Here is a 16,053-nt window from a genome sequence, read left to right as displayed (position 1 = left end):
CATGCCACTCTGGTCTGAATTTCTTATTTATAGTGATAGGCAATTAGGCCTACACTAATTAAAGAACTAATTGATTGCATCACTTCCATAACAAATTGTCATTACAAATTACTTTTTTTTTTTTTTTTACATTTTATAAGCTTACACCTGAATGATCAAGTATTTGACATCAATTTATTCATATACAAGTATTAAACATTAACATGATTAAACAAGTAATTGACATCATGTACAAATATTTGACACCACGTACCTATACTAGAAAGAGGCGCATTGGCTGACCGGTAAAGCGCTTGGCTTCCGAACCGGGGACGGGGTTCGAGTCCTGGTGAAGACTGGGATTTTTAATTTCGGGATTTTCATGCACCCCTGAGTCCACCCAGACATTAGTCGGGGAAAAGTAAAGGAGGCTGGTCGTTTTGCTGGCCACATAACACCCTCGTTAACCGTAGGCCACAAAAACAGAACACCTTTAAATCCTCTGCCCTATAGACCAGAAGGTCTGAAAATGGAATATTTTTTTTACCATTATTAGACGTCATGTACAAGTATTTGAGATCAAATACAACTGGAAATGATTAGAACCCGTGTTAATGTTGCCATAGAAAATAGATCTACATCTTACTTAGTCTTAGCTTCCACTACGTAATTAAAATACAAGCAAGAACATATAATACCAAAAATATTTATCCAGTAATAAATTGTCCCCAATTATTTTGTATCCCACTGACAATGCTTAACCTTTTTTTTTTTTTTTGTTTCTTAAGCAGCGATAACAGAATCCGCCCCTGAACTTTAAAAAAATATAACAGTTAGAGGTGGGCGCATTGGAGCTACAATGCAAAGTAAAAAAAAAAAACAAAAACAAACTCCACGCCATCGCTAACGAGCCTGCCGGATACTGTCAATGTATAAAAACAAAATTAATGAATGGGGAGTGGGAGGGGGTATAACAAGACTAGGTACTATAAATAACTGTTGGGGGAGGCAGAAATAAGGAAGAGGGCGCCATGTGGTCACGTCGGGGGTGGTGGGGCGATTTAATAACTACGTGTAAACAACTTTGGTGTTAAACGCGGAGGAAAACAACAGCCCAACAACTCTAAAACAAACTCGCCAGGAGGAAATGTATCGCTCGGCAATTTGATGTACATTCCAAGCGTCTCACTTCACGCGCAGTGACAAATCGCTGCTTGATTGGTCGGCTGCGCGTCACGTGGAAACGTCAAACAACGGGTAGGCGTGGCTTATCCCAGCCATTTTTCTACGAGACGAAGCCCGCGACCGAGAGCGCATTATTTACTGCCCTAGACAAGCGAAAATTAATGACCAGCTGCAAGCATGGCCTGTCTCCCCTCAACACAGGACGAAGATTCGGACTTGTCTTCGTCCCATATCGACGGCGGAGAGACAGCGGCATACGGCTATGTGTCGGATCCATTCTCGCAGCCGCATCACCTTCAGCATCATCTTCCAGGATACCCAAGGCACCATCAGGACCCCAAAGTCTGTGACTATGAGAGAAGCGTCGGCGATTCCGCGTACGGCGGCGGACATGGGAATTACTGGTATGGCTCTGGCGCTCACAAGTTGCCTTCGTATCACAACAGCTCGCCCGCTTACGGTGACCCGTCTAGGATGCCTGCAGTCTACCACTGCGCAGCAAGAAATTTCGCAGACGAGGCACAACGCACGGAGGACTTCAGCCGCGTGTCGAACGGCAGCGTCTCCCCAGAGTTGTCATCGCACGGTGATGAGCTGCCCAAGAGGTCGGAAGATTCTCATTCGTCATCCTCCTCCCGCGCCGTGTTGTTGAACGGCAGCTGCGAAGGCAGCAGAGCCAACAGTGACAGCATCGACGTCAGCGATGACGATAGCGAAGAAAATGCCAAAGATCTCAGCGATGTAAGCGGAGACAGCAGCGTCAAGAGCCGAGCGCTGTACCCCCATGATGCAAAGGCCCACTACTCTTCTCACCACCAAGGTATGGAGAGTTATTCTCCCATGAATGACGTTACGGATATATCTTACAGCTCCTCAGTGGTGGACCTATCTCGGAGCTACGTAAGTACAAACACTTTTAACGGCGCTCAAAAACCGGGGATCGCCCTCCACAAAAGTGCCGCCAACATTTCGTCCGGCATGGCTAGAAACGATTCTCCTCTGCAGTGTCAGCTGTACGCACAGAACGGGTTGTCCATCAGAGACGCACAGATGCTCGGTGGTCAGCAGATAAGCACCCCCCGAGTCCTTCATGACTTTGAGGAGCAGGAGGGCCTAATGCCCGAAGAGTTGAACCCCGGTGGCCACTACGACGGAGACATGCGCTACCTGCACCATGCAGCGGCGCTTCCACAACAGCAGCATTCCCAGCACCAGCACCACCACCTCAGCGTCCCTGGCTTCGTGGGCAGCCACTTTGAGAACAAGGACTCCATGGGAGCGCTCGCCCACATGTCCCCGCTTCAGTATGACGGGAGCGTCGACGCCACTTATCAGGCGCTGACCTCTGACCCAACGTACAGACAGGCCAACGCAATGGATATTCAGCAGACGCTGGATCAGGGCCGGGCATACATGAAGACGCTTTCGAAGGAGGGCGACTTCAAGAGTGGATTAGCTCAAATAGGTCATCGGTTTAATGGAATGGATGTTGAAAAAGCACAAGTGGATGAAGGAAGACCTTTGATTTATCCATGGATGAAAAAATCACAAACTGGTAAAAGTAAGTAATGGCATTAAAATATATTTTTTTATTTAATGAAATAAATAGTTGAAAAAAAAAAGCTAAATTAAATTTTATAACGTATCTCGGCTGGACTGATATCTCATATTTTGGATGTATTGGGTACATTGGAAGATACTTGTCTCTGCTTGTACCTTACTTGCTTTGTTACAATGCTTCGTAATAAATAAACCTCTGTCCATATTTATAATGAATATGTCGGATAGAAATGTGTGACTTGGGTTCTGACAACCATATCTAACTAAATAGGCTTGTTGGTACCCAACGATCCAAATTACTCTCTCAGTCTTTTAGAGCGTACTTGTTTCGCTCACCAATTTAGGATGACATGAAATTCTACTTTTTAATTTACCAAGTATGCTATATCCATAGACATAAATTAATATAGACTGGACGATTAAAGAGTTTTATGAAACGAAAATTTGTGACTTGCAATTTTGAATACTTTATTATACAGCATTTATGAGCAGTATAAAAGTTAAGTATTCATATCTATGTCAGCCACACACCTATAGATATTATAAATAAGGAGGCAGTGTAGTTTTGTTTAATCTCTAAGAAAGAAGATCAAGCAATTTTTCATAATTCGGAAATCCGAATCCTATATTTATTTATGTCTATGGCTGTATCACAATAATCCTATGAATTATAATCATAGGTGATATATAGACATTTTTGCGTCAACATTTTTCATTCATTCGTTGATTCAACTGAGTGTGTTCGTCAAGAAGGGAATAAGATCTAGATCTTTTTGTTCACTTTATTAATTACAAACATTCAGGCACTTGATCTATTAAAGGTCAGAAATTAAAGACAGTATAAACAGTGTTACAGTCTCTCTCTCTCTCTCTCTCCCTCTCTCTCTCTCTCTCTCTCTCTCTCTCTCTGAACGTAGTTTTTGAATTAAAGATTTCAACAGATATATCAACCAATATTTCAACAAATACGCCTAGCTCAGTGGTGTTACAGCCCATGGAGAGCCAAGGCTTGCTTTAATACATGGTTCTAAAAGAAATCTCCATCGAGCTTTTTGTCGCCATGCCCTGAACCCAAGTTGTTGTAGATCTGCCCCTGCATCCTCGAGTAATCTCTGTCACCCTATTCGTGGTCCTCCTCTGGGCCGCCTTTTGTTTTATTTGCCAGACTATTGTATTCTTTCTTTCTATTCTGTAACAGTTTTTAACATGCATGACTAGATTGACATATGAAGTAACGTCTGTAATATATAAGATAAGATAAGATGCCAAGTGATAACTGAAAGTGTACTTTGAAAAAAAAAAAAAAAAGAACACATCTTTAAAAAAATGACCACATCTTTAAAAACAAAGAATCATCTTTTAGAACAAAGACCATATCATATCTTTTAAAACAAAGAACACATCTATTAAAACAAATACCACATCTTTTAAAGCAAAGACCAAATCTTTGTAAACAAAGACAATATCATTTAAAACAAGGACCACATTATTTTCTATGTAAAGACCACATCTTTTAAAACAAAGACCAAATCTTCTTAAACAGTGATGCTCAACCTCACTCGGACGGCGGGCCATTTTAATATCCGACACTCGAGTCGCGGGCCACATGAAGAATAAGTGAAAAAAAAAAGGGAATTATACAATAAATTAATTTTTATTTAGAAACTCGTGAATCTAGTATTAATATTCATAAGAGTTTATCCTAAACTACTTTTAAATATACGGCTGCATAGTTGAGACGCCAAGTCGAAGAACTGAATCTAGAATTCTAGATGTTTGTCTAGAAGACTACGATTACGTAGCACGTAGCACGATTCATCACTGAAAAAGTTTGTCCACTAATAAGTCCTTGTTGGGAACAGATGAAGAAAACTGCTCAGAACCGAGTTCGGTGGAGAGAGGTGTGGTTGCGGACCTATGCTCCCCTGGGAGTGCACAGGATTAAGTCAGTAAGTCAATTATTGTGATCATCCATAACACTTGTTTTCGTAGATTTCGAAAAGTTAATGCAAGAAACACGGAGTAGAAATCAATAGTCTGCATCACTTGAACTTGATCAAGCAAGGATGTCTAGTTTGTAAGTCTATCAGTTTCAGTTGTAGCTCTGTCTGGGCATTTGGCACATTGGCTGCAGATGGATTTTAGAAACGAAGAATATTGTTCAATCTGAACACGATCATCATCACATGGTCCGTAGATTTTGTTGGTGAATAATTCAGCGAGACCACGGTTCCATTTGACCTCTAAAAAGCATAGTTTTGACACTATCAGTAGTAACTCCCACTTATTTCTCCAAGGAAAAAAGATTCTCTGTGATGGTTGAAACTTTTTTGTCAGTGCTACGCCACTGGCGATCCATGCATGCTCCAAATAGCTACACATTTTCGGATTTCAAAACTGTTGTTTTTATCGCTAATAAATACCAAAATTTTGAGCGGTATCAGATATGTCGCTAAACTCGTCAGTGGCAACAGACAATAAACATACATCCGACTCATTTTCTTCTCTTTTAGGTAACTATTCTCACCAATCCTCCAGTTTAAGTGTAATCGAACTATGGCGTCTCAAACCAAGAATGTTGCCTTATTTGTTTGATTTCCTAAAGCTGTTGAAAAAGAGCCACTCTTTCTTTATAAAAACAAATATGTTGGCTTACTATCGATACCAATCCATTTACTCTACCCCTTACTATCGATACCAATCCATTTACTCTACCCCTTACTATCGATACCAATCCATTTAATCTACGTAGTGAAAGATATTTTTAAAACTTTTTTTGGACAATGAATTTTCTACACTTTGTGCCGACGTTTCGGCGGGCCGGATATAACCACGTCGCGGGCCGGATGTGGCCCGCGGGCCGTATTTTGGGCATCACTGTTCTAAAACAAAGACCACGTCTTTTAAAACAAAGACCACATCTTTTAAAACAAAGACCACATCTTGTATAAAAAAGACCGCATTTAAAAAAAAAAGACCACATCGTATTCATTGTATGTGAATCTTCCACTTTTCTTGTGTAAAAAAAAACATAAATTGTCAACAGATGTTGTTTTAATGATGGTCTAAAAACTTTCAATTCCGCTCGACTGAATAGAACAATTACAAGTCCTGTTAACACAACCATTGAGAATACTTACATGTGTGTAGTACTTTCTACCTGTACTGTATACTACGTTTGGCTACTGTGTTACGTTCTGTTGACCCTTCTGGTTTGTTTAAAATTATTATTTTATTTGAACTAGTTGCAACCTTTGAGTCTATAGTGGTACTTTCTATAAGGGTACTATCTATGGTAAAGTTATTAAAAATCTGTATTAGCTTAAGCATTTAAATGCATTTTATGTGGGAAAAAATTATGGAAACATGACTAAATTTTCCTATTTTTCTCCATAATTTGTTAATGGTTTATATGAAAGAGTACAGTTTATATTTGACATGTGTAATATAATCTATCAACAAGGCCTTGTCTTTTGACCAAGGACGAATAGTCTTGTATTACTTTCTCCTGTATATACTTGTGACCTGTATATTTTGTCACAAATTACGAAGACAAAGTCAGTGTCTACTGGTGACAGATTAAGGTATAGAGCCATTCGGATGTCTGTCATAAAAGGGATTATAAATCTGGGTCACGTGGGACACGATATGTAAATATTCAGTATGTTATAGTGTCCATCACTTAAAGACAAACTGTTACACAACATTCCAGGAGAGTTTTTTTTTCATGCAAAATTCAGATTTGCCTTTGACTATAGTATATGACATGAATATCTTGATGCCTGTCTGTGTGTTTACATCATTAGATTACTGGAGGCCCTAGACGAATTTGAATTGGTTAACCCCAAATGAGATAGAAAACAAGGTTACAAAGACAGGTTGTGTGGAAACACAAACTAAAAATCAGCCTCCAAAGTGCCCCGCTCATGTAGGTAAAGATAACGACGGCGTCATGTGGCCACCACAACGACTTCTCTTTACTTTTCTCAACTATGGTCAGGTAGCCATTAGAGTTGGGTGCATTATCGAAATTCCAAATCAGAGCATTCACCGGGATTCGAACCCGACACCCCCTATTCGGAAGCCAAGCGCTTTACCAGTTAACCATCAGGCCCCTTTTTCGAGCTTAGTGCAATTTTTTTTTCGTAATTTAAAACTCAATGTTTAGTACACTCGCAAGTTTTTGAAATTGGTACATAGACATAATTCTAAAATATGTGACACATAATGCTAAATTCATACAATGTATACATTTTGTTATCTATCTATCTATCTATCTATCTATCTATCTATCTATCTATCTATCTATCTATCTATCTATCTATCTATCTACTATCTATCTATCTATCTATCTATCTATCTACTATCTATCTATCTATCTATCTATCTATCTATCTATCTATCTATCTATCTATCTATCTATCTATCTATCTATCTATCTATCTATCTATCTATCTATCTCTCAATCGATCTATCTATCTATATGTATCTATCTATCTATCTATCTATCTATCTATCTATCTATCTATCTATCTATCTATCTATCTATCTATCTCTCAATCGATCTATCTATCTATCTATCTATATGTATCTATCTATATGTATCTATCTATCTATCTCTATCTATCTATCTTAGACTTAGACTAAATAGACTAATTAACAAGGTTACAAAGGACGTTTGTGTGGAAACACAAACTCAAAATCGGCCCCCGAAGTAAAATGTTTTACATAATTCGGATAATCCTTCAGAGTTGAAGATAGTTTACTTCCTAGTCCAAACCTCCCTCAGGACGACGGGGGATGGGAGCAGGTAGGGTTTGAACCTTCGACCGTCGATAAATCCGAACGACAGTCCACCGCGCAAACCGCACGACCAGTGGTCCTCCCAGGTAGGCTTCAATATTTTCAGAAAGAACATCTGAATGAAATTATATCAAAGACAAATAAGAGATAAGAATGGAGAAAAAAGGTTAACAGATCTTGTGTAGTGCCCCAACGGTACAGCAGATCAAAGGATAGGTGCAAGTGAATGTAAAGTTAGATGTGAACCTGGCCTTACTAGTTCCCCTTTCAGACCTTGTGGTCTATAGGGCAGATGATGTAAAGTTCATCTGTTTTTGTGGCCTACGGTTAACGAGGGTGTCATGTAGCCAGCACAACGACCAACCGCCTTTACTTTTCCCCAACTAATGTCAGGTACCCATTAGAGCTGGGTAGACTCAGAAGTTGAAAATCCCAGTCTTCACCAGGATTCGAACCCGGGTCCCTCGGCTCGGAATAAATAATGTAATTGTTATGCAAAGGCTCAATCGACTCCTTTTAGATATACATAGCTCTAGCAGCACAATAAACATACGAAAATGACATTTATAAGATTACTACTCGTTTTAAATTAGGTCTAACTTATAATGCATACTAATTAGCTTTTTCTCTTTAAAAAACTGCTTTCATAACTGATTTTAAAAATGAGAATTTTCGCTTTCAGGAAAAAAAAAGTAGCCGTTGCATTAGAACTTTGAATGGTCTAAAATATTGTGAAGTCGGATTTTCAATATCTTTTCTAGTTTACGAGATCTAAACGGGACAGACGGACAGACATTTCACACAAAACTAATAGCGTCTTTTCCCCTTTCGGGGGCCGCTAAAAAAGCATCGTATATCACTCGAACACAGCTACCATCTCTTGAAGAGCTTTTCTATGAAAGATGCCTTTCCAAAACACTCACGATTCTTAAAGATAACCTGCACCCATTAAACCAGTTACATAAGATCTGAACGAAGTGGTCGTCTCCTTTCCATTAGAACTAATACAGAAAAATTTAAAAACTCCTTCATCCCACTGTCGATCAGAGTGTTACAAGACCATCTGTCATCATCGAGAAGTTCATAGAAGTCTAATTCATAAAGCGCTGGTTGTGAGTGTGTGTGTTTCGTGTGTGAATGTTGTTTGTATTTGCATCGATAATGTACAATAGCTGAGGTTGTCAATTGTAGTCAAACTGAATTTCCATTTGATTGGATCAATAAAAATGATATTATATTATATTATATTATATTATATTATATTATATTATATTATATTATATTATATTATATTATATTATATTATATTATATTATATTATATTATATTATCTATCTTATCTATCTTATCTACCTACCTACCTATCTATCTATCTGTCTATTCTTTTCTAGAGTTTTTTGCTAATATTTAAATGTAAAGAAAAAAAATCAAGAATCCTAATTCCTAGAAAAAAGGGCACCTCCTATCCGACCTTGCGATCTAAGGGGCAGATGATGCAAAACTAATCTGTTTCTACGGCTGACGATTAACGAGGGTATCATGTGGCTCGTACAACAAAAACTGCTTTTACTTCAGCAATTTATGCCAAGAACCAAAGCCGATTTCCAGGACTTTTTGGTATACTTTGCAATTACAGGAGATTTCCAGGAGCCCCTGGTAAATCAAGAAGCCGCGGAAAACCTGCTATTATATATAAGTTTTAATGTTTTAATTTAATAAATTACACCTAGACTTAGCTTGGGGCCTATGAAAGTGCGGGGCCCACTTCGACCGCATAGGTTGCAGTGGCCTAAGTCCGGTCCTGCCAAGAACCCATCCCATTAGAGTTCAGAGAAGCCCATATGTACTCATTAAAACAAACCTCCCTCACTTTAAAGTTCTGGATACGCCCTTGCAGTATCAAAGAAGACATGTATTAGGTCTGTCACTATACCTTTAAGCCACGTATACGTCGAACCATTGCTAGCTATGGTTATGGCTAACTATGCCGGATCATGGCTAACTATTGCGGCCTGTAGAAAACGAAGAAATAATCGTATAGTACAGTCCACCGACTGCCTGGGAATGTGCGTCACGTGACCACGTGTTATCTCAATCTCTTAACACCTTCATTCCACCATGACGTCATAGTTCGACAATTCGACGATGCGATTGCTTATGACCCATGGCCCTGTGTCTGGGGAATTAAAGGGGGGGGGGGGGAGGTCCTCTGTCACCTGTTAATAATTCCCGGGGAAGCTTTCGTCGGTTATCTCTTTCTGAAAACACGGAGTCGTAGCCTGTGTCCAATGTCGTCTGCTCAACCTGGCTGACATCTCACAGTCCGCGATGGATTAAAATAACATTAAAAAATATGTCCCGGCATGTAACATTCCTGAAGAACAGAAATAGTGTGATAAAAAAAATTGTTTTCATTATTAAATATTAGGGCCAACACACATCTAGTGTCTGGGAGAATTACGTGACTATACAGGAATGGTGGGAATTCGGAAAAGCTAATGGGAGAGAATTAGGTTTTACAAGAATGACTCACTTCAAGTATTTTTTTTTCTTTGTTAACTTTTATTTTACCCCAATGTTTAAATGCTAATAAAATAAAAAATAACAAAGAATCGTTTTCCCCTGGCAACCTTTGGAGAATGGAATAGTCCTAGTATGTTCTGTCTTTTCAGTAGTCTAATTTAAAATATCATTAATTTATTATAACTATTATAAAGTTGCACACTTTTATAGATTAATATACATTATATTTAATGTTATCACAGGTTATAGTCTGGTAATATGTGGGAGGGCCTTAACAAGTGCGGGGGCCCAGTCTGGGCAGGGATAAGGAAAATAAGTGAAATTTAAGATTTCGTATTAGAACATAAATTTGTCTTTATATATTCATTCCTTACTAAGTACAAAATTGCCAAATTGTTCAATCTATCTTCGTGAATTGTTGACCTCAAGTAATTCTTGATTAGTTTGAGACACCAGAAGCTTCACCTGATGCCACAGTTACGGGTATTGTTAAAAACATTCTGGAATAAAGTAGTTTGGGAAAGCAGTGTATTTTTCATTAGTGAACAGATAAGATAACATTTGTTCTGAGATTTTGGCGGAATAGGGTAGAATATGCCTTAAAGATGACAAAGTGTGTCTATTTTTCAGGAGACCCTATGGGCCTTTAGGATTTTAGGATAATTTCAGGAGACTTTCAGGAGCTCCTGGGTAATCAGGAGGCATCGGAAAACCCGTTATATGTTATAATGGTTTAATAATTTACACCTAGAATTAGAGCGGGCCTATGAAAGTGTGGGGCCCACTGCGGCCTCATAGGATACAGTGGCCCAAGGCCGGCTCTGTATAAAACTGTAACAATCAATAGAACACATTTTACGTATTCTTCAACAAGTGTTCAGTATTGAAATGACTGGCAGTCACTATTTAGTGATTCCATCAGACGACACAAAATATAAAAGTTTCTAACATCTAGCGATTCGATGAAAATTAAAGTCAGACGCAAAATATTTTTTAGATTTGAAATGTTTAGACATTCAAGCAAGCAAAATATTAACAAATACTTAAAGATTGAAATTCATTGTCCAGGGGCGTTATGGAAGGGGGGATATCATCAGAATAGACCTAAATGGTAACCTGCTTAAAATTTAAAATTCATCAAACATCTCAATTTTATTTTACATGGATTTAACAATAACACTGGATAGCTAAGTAATTAGAATACAAGTCTCAAATATGTAACGTTATATAGCCTCAATATGTCACGTTGTATAGCCTCAATATGTCACGTTGTATAGCCTCAATATGTCACGTTGTATAGCCTCAATATATCACGTTATATAGTCTCAATATATCACGTTGTGTAGCCTCAATATATCACGTTGTGTAGCCTCAATATATCACGTTGTATAGCCTTAATATATCACGTTATATAGCCTCAATATATCACCTTATATAGCCTCAATATGTCACGTTGTGTAGCCTCAATATATCACGTTGTATAGCATCAATATGTCACGTTGTATAACCTTAATATGTCACGTTATATAGCCTGAATATGTCACGTTATATAGCCTCAATATATCAAGTCGTATAGCCTCAATATGTCACGTTGTGTAGCCTCAATATATCAAGTCGTATAGCCTCAATATGTCACGTTGTATAGCCTCAATATATCAAGTCGTATAGCTTCAATATGTCACGTTGTGTAGCCTCAATATATCACGTTATATAGCCTCAATACATCACGTTGTAAAGCCTCAATATGTTACGTTGTATATCCTCAATATGTCATGTTGTATAGCCTCAATATGTCACGTTGTATATCCTCAATATATCACGTTGTGTAGCCTCAATATATCACGTTGTGTAGCCTCAATATATCACGTTATATAGCCTCAATATATCACGTTATATAGCCTCAATATGTCACGTTGTGTAGCCTCAATATATCACATCGTATAGCCTCAATATATCACGTTATATAGCCTCAATATATCACGTTATATAGCCTCAATATATCACGTTGTATAGCCTCAATATGTCACGTAGTGTAGCCTCGATATGTCACGTTGTGTAGCCTCAATATGTCACGTTGTATAGCCTCAATATGTCACGTTATATAGCCGCAATATGTCACGTCGTATTGGCTCAATATGCCACGTTATATAGCCTCAATATGTAACGTTATATAGCCTCAATATGTCACGTTATATAGCCCCAATATGTCACGTTATATAGCCCCAATATGTCACGTTATATAGCCTCAATATGTAACGTTATATAGCCTCAATATGTCACGTTATATAGCCTCAATATGTAACGTTATATAGCCTCAATATGTCACGTTATATAGCCCCAATATGTCACGTCGTATTGGCTCAATATGTCACGTTATATAGCCTCAATATGTAACGTTATATAGCCTCAATATGTAACGTTATATAGCCTCAATATGTCACGTTATATAGCCCCAATATGTCACGTTATATAGCCTCAATATGTAACGTTATATAGCCTCAATATGTCACGTTATATAGCCTCAATGTGTCACGTTATATAGCCTCAATATGTCACGTTATATAGCCCCAATATGTCACGTCGTATTGGCTCAATATGTCACGTTATATAGCCTCAATATGTAACGTTATATAGCCTCAATATGTAACGTTATATAGCCTCAATATGTCACGTTCTATAGCCCCAATATGTCACGTTATATAGCCTCAATATGTAACGTTATATAGCCTCAATATGTCACGTTATATAGCCTCAATATGTCACGTTATATAGCCTCAATATGTAACGTTATATAGCCCCAATATGTCACGTTATATAGCCTCAATATGTCACGTCGTATTGGCTCAATATGTCACGTTATATAGCCTCAATATGTCACGTTATATAGCCTCAATATGTCACGTTATATAGCCCCAATATGTCACGTCGTATTGGCTCAATATGTCACGTTATATAGCCTCAATATGTAACGTTATATAGCCTCAATATGTAACGTTATATAGCCTCAATATGTCACGTTATATAGCCTCAATATGTAACGTTATATAGCCTCAATATGTAACGTTTTATAGCCTCAATATGTCACGTTATATAGCCTCAATATGTCACGTTATATAGCCTCAATATGTCACGTTATATAGCCCCAATATGTCACGTCGTATTGGCTCAATATGTCACGTTATATAGCCTCAATATGTAACGTTATATAGCCTCAATATGTAACGTTATATAGCCTCAATATGTCACGTTATATAGCCCCAATATGTCACGTTATATAGCCTCAATATGTAACGTTATATAGCCTCAATATGTAACGTTATATAGCCTCAATATGTCACGTTATATAGCCCCAATATGTAACGTTATATAGCCCCAATATGTCACGTTATATAGCCCCAATATGTCACATCGTATTGGCTCAAAATTAAACATTAAAAAAAAGTATGTGTTGTATAACTCTGAGTGTTGACGGCTGACCTTTAACTTTAAGGCCTTGCCCTTGGTGAAGACCAATACCAACTCGTTCCATCCACCTGCATATGTTCCTTTATTTGAGATGATGGGTTTATAGTTCAGGAAGAGGAGCGGGTATATATTCAAAGAATCATGATCCTAAATAATATACAATTTCTCGATAATGTTGACCGCTTGACCGTGCTGTACAGTTTGGATGCCTTGCGTTATCTGAACTGTCTTGTGTTTGTGTTTGTAATTGAAATAAATAATGAAAAAGAAAGAAAAAAAAGTGTTATATATATATATATATATATACATTTGCTTTTAAATTTTTGATTGCATGTAAGTATTGGGGAATCTTTATGCAGGCTATTCAATCAAACATTGGAGCCAGCGACAATGAAGAAGGGCCCTTGCCGAAGACAAATGCAGGTGACGAATAGAAAACTTGAACACTTCACTAGAACCCCCGGCGGACATTGGCTATGTCTACATTTATTGTGGCAAAATATGTAGGTCGCAACTGGGTTTGCTTGGTCGTGTGAAAGACTGCATTGATACTTCGTTATTCTTCCATAAGTATCTGTTTTTTTTTTTTCTTCGGTGACACAGAAACTTTTGTTGTAACACTCTCGTTTCGAAATGCAGATTATTTTAATGTTCCGGACCTTCCTACAGAATGGCAAGGGGAGGGACGGGTTTAATTTCAGGACTATTACAATGTCAATAGCACTTAATAATAATCTTAATGTTTTTTTTCTTTAGACACATAATCCTAATCTTAATGTTCTGTTCTTTACACACATAATTCTAATCTTAATGTTCTGTTCTTTAGCTTATGACAATGATCTGTCAAATGTCGTCAAATATTTTAATGTCGTTTTTTTAATACTAGGACATTTTTTTTTCTTTTTAATTAAAAAAAAAAAGATAAGATCATGCTGTAGAATTCTCAGAGGTTAAAAGGATTTTTTAAAATTTGGCTAATATGTAATGTTTAGTGGAGTAAATAGAATAATCTAGACCTAAATTAATGCCCCCGTGTAAGTAGACCTAAATTAATGCCCCCATCTAAGTAGACCTAAATTAATGCCCCCGTGTAAGTAGACATAAATCAGTGCCCCCGTGTAAATAGACCTAAATCAATGCCCCCCCGTGTAAGTAGACCGAAATTAGTGCCCCGTGTAAGTAGACCGAAATTAGTGCGCCGTGTAAGTAGACCTAAATTAATGCCCCCATGTAAGTAGACCTAAATCAATGCCCCCCGTGTAAGTAGACCTTAATCAATGCCCCCGTGTAAGTAGACCTAAATTAATGCCCCCATTTAAGTAGACCTAAATGAATGCCCCATGTACGTAGACCTAAATGAATGCCCCCATGTAAGTAGACTTAAATGAATGCCCCGTGTAAGTAGACCTAAATGAATGCCCCGTGTAAGTAGACCTAAATGAATGCCCCCGTGTAAGTAGACCTAAATGAATGCCCCGTGTTAGTAGACCTAAATGAATGCCCCGTGGAAGTAGACCTAAATGAATGCCCCGTGTAAGTAGACCTAAATGAATGCCCCGTGTTAGTAGACCTAAATGAATGCCCCGTGGAAGTAGACCTAAATAAATGCCCCCTTGTAAGTAGACCTAAATTAATGCCCCCATGTAAGTAGACCTAAATTAATCCCCCTAGTAAGTAGACCTAAATGAATGCCCCCGTGTAAGTAGACCTAAATGAATGCCCCCGTGGAAGTAGACCTAAATCAATGCCAGGTTAAAAGAATACTTAAACACGCATACAGAGCCTGTCCGTGCTGTCTACGTCTCCGGTCAGCCTTGTTTATAACTGACCAGCCTTACTGGTCATCTAGCCCGACTGAAGTACGAGCCTGTCACGTCACCGCTCTGCGCCAGTCACTGAGTGGACTATCCATCACTAGGCTTAGGTGACCCACTGGTGCTTGCCATTGGGAATAACTTTGTAGTTTTCATACATGATTGTATGTATTATTCACTAGCTTTATCTATTTAAAGACTGCTCGGTCATGAGTATTCTTCAACTAGCCAGCTATTTGCTGCACCCATGAGGTAGGAAAAATGACAAAAAAGTAAAAACTTTGAATATTAAGCGTATGCTACTGCAGGTGACCCTATAGGACGTCAAGCTCACATTTCAAATTAAATCCGGTAAAAATATGTTATACAGTTAGTTTTTGGCTTACTGTTTATTGGATAATTGCAGGATAAACTAAACAATGTCAACGACGCTAAATTGTTGCCAACTAAATAACAAAAAATGTGCTATAAGTTTGTTCTCAACACCATGGAAGTTAATCTTCGTATCTAACCCCCAGTTGTTTCAAATAACTTTTGAAGTCATAGAGTGACAGTCCTCCATTTGGAAATCATTTTGTCCTACAGACTGAAGAGCTCAGAACATTTCATTCTGCAGTGCAAAATGTGCCGAAAAATTCTCATCTACATGAAAAAAACAAACATAGCTTACCAACACTTCCTTTATTTCTTACACCGGATACACCAAATAGCTGGCTATTTATAG

At 38.1% G+C, this 16,053-nt stretch overlaps 1 protein-coding gene across 1 annotated transcript in view; it reads left to right on the top strand.

Annotated features, from left to right (window-relative positions):
* The first annotated feature begins 1,051 nt into the window (after nt 1–1,051).
* Nucleotides 1,052–16,053, top strand: part of LOC106062056 (uncharacterized) — a 32,416-nt gene continuing 17,414 nt past the window's right edge. The window contains exon 1 of the mRNA XM_056004872.1: nt 1,052–2,725. Coding sequence (XP_055860847.1) covers nt 1,342–2,725 — 1,384 coding nt within the window. The 5' untranslated portion in view covers nt 1,052–1,341. The remainder of the gene's footprint in view (nt 2,726–16,053) is intronic.

Source organism: Biomphalaria glabrata, chromosome 11, assembly GCF_947242115.1.
Source record: "Biomphalaria glabrata chromosome 11, xgBioGlab47.1, whole genome shotgun sequence".
NCBI classification, from domain to species: Eukaryota; Metazoa; Mollusca; class Gastropoda; family Planorbidae; genus Biomphalaria; species Biomphalaria glabrata.
The sequence above is the reverse complement of the archived record's forward strand: the minus strand, read 5'-3'. Positions and strand labels throughout refer to the sequence as shown.